We start from the raw sequence: 6,245 nt of genomic DNA, 5'->3' as shown, positions 1-6,245 counted from the left end.
GATGAAAGCAGGTTCACACTGAGCACATGTGACAGACGTGACAGTCTGGAGACGCCGTGGAGAACGTTCTGCTGCCTGCAACATCCTCCAGCATGACCGGTTTGGCGGTGGGTCAGTCATGGTGTGGGGTGGCATTTCTTTGGGGTGGCCGCACAGCCCTCCATGTGCTCGCCAGAGGTAGCCTGACTGCCATTAAGTACCGAGATGAGATCCTCAAACCCCTTGTGAGACCATATGCTGGTGCGGTTGGCCCTGGGTTCCTCCTAATGCAAGACAATGCTAGACCTCATGTGGCTGGAGTGTGTCAGCAACTCCTGCAAGAGGAAGGCATTGATGCTATGGACTGGCCCGCCCATTTCCCAGACCTGAATCCAATTGAGCACATCTGGGACATCATGTCTCGCTCCATCCACCAACGCCACGTTGCACCACAGACTGTCCAGGAGTTGGCGGATGCTTTAGTCCAGGTCTGGGAGGAGATCCCTCAGGAGACCATCCGCCACCTCATCAGGAGCATGCCCAGGCGTTGTAGGGAGGTCATACAGGCACGCGGAGGCCACACACACTACTGAGCCTCATTTTGACTTGTTTTAAGGACATTACATCAAAGTTGGATCAGCCTCTAGTGTGGTTTTCCACTTTAATTTTGAGTGTGACTCCAAATCCAGACCTCCATGGGTTGATAAATTTGATTTCCATTGATAATTTTTGTGTGATTTTGTTGTCAGCACATTCAACTACCGTATGTATGGAAAAAAGTATTTAATAAGAATATTTCATTCATTCAGATCTAGGATGTGTTATTTTAGTGTTCCCTTTATTTTTTTGAGCAGTGTATCTTGTTGTATGGGAGTCTAAGCAATACAATGTTCACAGGCTGATAAAGGAATGTTGAGACAAGTTGGAATGTTCACATGCAACAATGGAACATTCTATTGTGGATCTCATCTTAAAAACTATAGGATTTGGTTAATGTTTGCCATCTGATCTAATTATTTACCCAGACTGACTCATGATTGAAAGTACAATGTTACAAATAGCCGAACTACATATTTGTTTTAGGGAAATCGGTCATACTGGGAAGTAATACCAGTCCAAGAGATCCATATCTGGTAGTATATTGGTTTTATCATTGCCATCTGCAATAGTCTGTTGTATAGCAATACTCAGCATGCTAAGATTAAAGGTGTGATCTGCTATTTGTTGAGTTGTCCCAGCAAGTTAACATGAATATTTAGGTAAACACAAATTATCTTATTATTCCAATGGTTTAGCCTGCTGTGTTGTGGTGCCTTAAACGGCAAATCTAAAGAAATGCGTATGACTCAGATAATATGCATTTCAGAGAAAATACCATGTAGATGAGCTACTGCTGAAGTATTTATTCATCAGCTATCAGAGAGGAAACTTTGGAAGTAAATGTACGTATTGGGAAGCAAACATTCTGTATGGCATCACGTCAAACATTCTGTATGGCATCACGTCAAACATTCTGTATGGCATCAGGTCAAACATTCTGTATGGCATCAGGTCAAACATTCTGTATGGCGTCAGGTCAAACATTCTGTATGGCGTCAGGTCAAACATTCTGTATGGCATCAGGTCAAACATTCTGTATGGCATCAGTCAAACATTCTGTATGGCATCAGTCAAACATTCTGTATGACATCAGGTCAAACATTCTGTATGGCATCAGGTCAAACATTCTGTATGGCATCAGTCAAACATTCTGTATGGCATCAGGTCAAACATTCTGTATGGCATCACGTCAAACATTCTGTATGGCGTCAGGTCAAACATTCTGTATGGCGTCAGGTCAAACATTCTGTATGGCATCAGGTCAAACATTCTGTATGGCATCAGGTCAAACATTCTGTATGGCATCAGGTCAAACATTCTGTATGGCATCAGGTCAAACATTCTGTATGGCATCAGGTCAAACATTCTGTATGGCATCAGGTCAAACATTCTGTATGGCATCAGGTCAAACATTCTGTATGGCATCAGGTCAAACATTCTGTATGGCATCAGGTCAAACATTCTGTATGGCATCAGCTCAAACATTCTGTATGACATCACGTCAAACATTCTGTATGACATCACGTCAAACATTCTGTATGGCATCAGTCAAACATTCTGTATGGCATCAGGTCAAACATTCTGTATGGCATCAGGTCAAACATTCTGTATGGCATCAGCTCAAACATTCTGTATGGAATCAGGTCAAACATTCTGTATGGCATCAGGTCAAACATTCTGTATGGCATCAGGTCAAACATTCTGTATGGCATCAGGTCAAACATTCTGTATGGCATCAGGTCAAACATTTTGTATGGCATCAGGTCAAACATTTTGTATGGCATCAGGTCAAACATTCTGTATGGCATCAGGTCAAACATTCTGTATGGCATCAGGTCAAACATTCTGTATGGCATCAGGTCAAACATTCTGTATGGCATCAGGTCATCCAAATCACCACTTGAAATAAACACTTCACATTAAGAGTCAAATGAAAAGAATAGCAGAGTGAAAAGATGTCTGATTACAAAGTGATGAAACAGGACGATATGCTACACCATTAGCATGATATACTGTAGCTTCCATGTACTATAAAAATATCTATTCATGTTATGTGACAATAGATTCACTGTAATGACAATTGGTGTTGTGTGGTGACTGGTGACAAATTGAATGGGAGTTAGCCAATGCTCTGCACATTGGGAGGTGGTGGCAATAACTTCTCCGTAGCCTGCTGAATCTGAACCTCATCTAATGCCATCTCTAGCAGGAATGGCATCGCCGGGGCACTGACTGAAGGCACCGGGGCAACGACTGAAGGAGTATTCATCACCTCCTCAGCCCAGTCCAGGTAGTTGGCTACGGTAGTGTAGACGCCATAGAAACCCTGTTTGGGGCAGCCCTTCCCCCAGCCCACCACGCCCATCAGGAAGTGGGTGGTCCCGTAGTAAGTGACCAGGGGGCTCCCGTCGTACCCCCTACAGGCCTCCTGGTTCCCCTTCATGTAGCCGGCACACAGCATGTTCTGGGTGAAGTTGAAGCCGCTCTTGAGGGTGCACTCAGAGTTGGGCAGGATGGGCACGGCTAGCCTGCGGAGGAAGCGTGAGGAGGGGGCTGGCGGGGTGCCAGGTTTGGGATCGTTGCCCCCGTTGGTGCGCTTCCCCCAGCCGCTAAGGGTGTGAAAGCGGACGGCCGCCAGCTCGCTCTTGGCGAAGTGTTGCTGAGGCAGGCAGATGGGTACAGCGTCAGGGCCCAGAGTTACACGCCCTCTCAGACGCAGCAGAGCGATGTCACTGTCACCTGTTGCTGGGTCGTACAGGTTGTAGGGTATGGCTCTGGCCACGGGGATCCTCTGCTCGCTGCCCTCTTCTACGTCAATGTTGTGTTCCCCTGGAAACTGTTGTTCATTAGGACAGTGTTTTGTTATGTGACATAGGGACACAAATAATGTTCTCACTATATGTTTCTAGATGCTCTATGAAAGGCACACAACCCACACCGTAACCTACCTGCGACCACCATCAGGTCCTTGGTGTCTCTATCCACGACACAGTGGGCAGCAGTGATGACCCAGTCAGGATGAACTATGACCCCACCACACAGACTAGTGCCTTTATGCTCCAATAGGATCTGCAACCACCAGTCCCATCACAAAGACAAATTGGCCACTCATCCATCACATCTCATTGTACATAAACCAAAATAATACTGTGGAATTATATAATGCCTAATGGAAGAGGTGGTAATAGATACTAACCTAGTTAATATTACACCCTTTGACTTCAAGGATAGTGGTTGTATGGGATTGACTGTGGATTAGTTATTCTACCAACTATGCCACATAATGCCCTGTGTGGCTTAGTTGGTAGATCATGGTGCTTGCAATTCCAGCATGGTGGGTTTAATTCCCATGGGGGACAAGCACAAAAAATGCCCTCACTACTCTAAATCCCTCTGGATAAGTGTGTCTGCTAAATTACGAAAATGTAGAAGGGTAGTATTGGCCAATCAAATGTGAAAGAGGTGGATGGATCCATTGTGCTCTCCAGCCAGGCGTTGATGTGTTACCTGCCATGGACAGGCTCCTTTGGGACAGTGGTTCCCACCGACTAGTTTGACTCGTGCCTGGCTCATCGGAGCTTCCAAGCCTGGGATTTTACCACACGGATACTGAACTGATAATAGACAGACAGACGAGTTGTTGTTTCTAACTCTATTCATACATCAACAAATGCATGCTGGCTCCTTTTGGTTCTGTAAATATTACAGTCTGTTCGTAACAAACAGGGATTTCCCGTCTTAAACAAAGCATCTGGGCTCATCTACTGTCCGTTACAGTTAGTACCTTGGGCAACACACTCTCTTCCGTCCTCTCCCAGGGCATAACCAGGAGCGCAGGAACACTTGCGTCTTGACCCAGAACTGTTACAGAAGTGCTCGCACTCCCCGTTAAGGGAGAGGCATTTCAGGGTGTCCTCAAACACTACAGTATGTTGGGAGAAAGGGGAAAGGCAAGTAGGATGAGCAGAATGCGGTCAACATATAATATCAGCCCACTAGCAAATGTGGGCAACACTTCACATTAGGGTGCTCTTACTACTGCGGAATTACAATAAACTATTGGAATGAAACTATTGTGAAAACCGGTGTTGCTTAATCCTGGTCCTGGAAACCCAAAGGGGGTGCACATTTTGGTTTTTGCCCTAGCACTACACATCTGAGCACACATACTTTCTTATTTTTCTTAAAACTGCATTGTTGGTTAAGGGCTTGTCTGTAAGCATTTTACTGTAAGGTCTGTTGTATTCGGAGCATGTGACAAAAACATTAGATTTGATTCAACTAATCAACTCATTATCTAACATTTGATTAGTGGAATCAGGTGTGCAGTGCTAGGGCAAAACCAGAAATGTGCACCCCTTTGGGACCCCAGGACCAGGATTAAGAAACACTGGCGTAAACTATTGGTATAAAAATGGCAGTTAGGAATTCTCTTCCTACCTGTCTGACAGTATTTTCCTACATAGCCTCCCAGACACTGACATGTGTAAGAGTCATCCATGTAAACACAAGTTCCATTGTTTTTGCATGGGTTGACCAGGCAGGGATCCTGACCTTAGAGGGATCAATCAATAGGGTAAAGGATATGACATTTGCTATTTGACATGCTGGACATTTCTTGTGCAAATAAATTAGGAATGTGATAACATACATGGTAGTACCATATTGGATTGTATACAACAATATAATTAGCATTTTATGAAAATGAATGAAAGCACATTTGAAAGCAATACTCTATCATATATTTTAGGCTGGTTGGAATTTTTTGTGTACAGTCCACATAGAAAAATCTGATTTACCCGTGTATTTCAACCAAAACCTTTTCTGTGGAAACAAACCATACATAGTCAGTTTTAAGAGTTCTCTGGAATTCTCACATGTTCCTATGCATTGCTAAATATTTCATTCAAATAAAATAAAATACTGCTTCAATCAAAGTAATAGCAAATATTTCACCAAGTGAAATTACTACAAAATTGCACCGTTTGGGCGTCGTCCTCGAAAACTTCCCGAGCCTCTTCATAGTTACAAATTTGCTCGACACACTCGCGCTCGATGTTGCCCTGAAACAACTCCTCCAAGTAGCCGCTGTTGGCGCGCCTTGCTCTGTCAAGCACCAGGTGAGCATCATCCTTCGACAAGAAGACTTAAACATCGAATGACAATACATAAAGGAAAGACAACAACTGACATTTTGCACCTCTCCATCTTTAAAAAAAAATATGACTTTATCATTTAACTAACTGTAACGCTAGATTCAAAATATATGTTTTCGAAACAAACTTACCAGCGGCAGAAATGACATTTGAAATGGCCCAAAGTGCACAATTTTTTTTCAGCAGCATCGTGGCTTACCTGAATCACCCAAAACTGAAGCGGTTTGAGGCAAACAATGCCAGCTCATATGACTCCCACTCACTCCAACAGCTCACTCCCACTCACTCCAACAGCTCACTCCCACTGCTCTGCAAACAGTTGCCACATCTGGGTGATGGTGGCCAGACCTGAACCAGAGGATTAGGCCTATGTCTTACACTACATGGACAAAAGAATGTGGACACACCTTCAAATGAGTGGATTCGGCTATTTCAGTCACACCAGTTGCTGACGTGTATACAATCGAGCACACAGCCATGCAATCTCCATAGACAAACAATGTCAGTAGA

General features: G+C 44.1%; 1 protein-coding gene across 1 annotated transcript; it reads right to left on the bottom strand.

Annotated features, from left to right (window-relative positions):
* Window positions 1-2,339: 2,339 nt before the first annotated feature.
* Window positions 2,340-6,023, bottom strand: LOC110497014 (coagulation factor VII-like). The gene is made up of 8 exons (XM_036982185.1): window positions 5,867-6,023; window positions 5,562-5,725; window positions 5,379-5,403; window positions 5,020-5,133; window positions 4,364-4,501; window positions 4,087-4,193; window positions 3,528-3,648; window positions 2,340-3,408 (listed from the first exon to the last, which is right to left on the bottom strand). Exons 1-8 carry the CDS (start codon window positions 5,922-5,924, stop codon window positions 2,699-2,701), a joined length of 1,437 nt encoding a protein of 478 aa, XP_036838080.1. The 5' UTR covers window positions 5,925-6,023; the 3' UTR covers window positions 2,340-2,698.
* Between the last annotated feature and the right edge of the window lie 222 nt (window positions 6,024-6,245).

This window comes from Oncorhynchus mykiss, chromosome 7, assembly GCF_013265735.2.
Source record: "Oncorhynchus mykiss isolate Arlee chromosome 7, USDA_OmykA_1.1, whole genome shotgun sequence".
Taxonomy (NCBI): domain Eukaryota; kingdom Metazoa; phylum Chordata; class Actinopteri; order Salmoniformes; family Salmonidae; genus Oncorhynchus; species Oncorhynchus mykiss.
The sequence above is the reverse complement of the archived record's forward strand: the minus strand, read 5'-3'. Positions and strand labels throughout refer to the sequence as shown.

Coding starts and splice junctions, on each gene's coding strand:
- LOC110497014 (XM_036982185.1), bottom strand. CDS start 5,924: ATGCTGCTGAAAAAAAATTGTGCACTTTGGGCCATTTCAAATGTCATT. Junction 5,726..5,866: donor AAATGTCATTTCTGCCGCTG/GTAAGTTTGTTT, acceptor TCGATGTTTAAG/TCTTCTTGTCGAAGGATGAT. Junction 3,409..3,527: donor GGACCTGATGGTGGTCGCAG/GTAGGTTACGGT, acceptor AACAGTTTCCAG/GGGAACACAACATTGACGTA.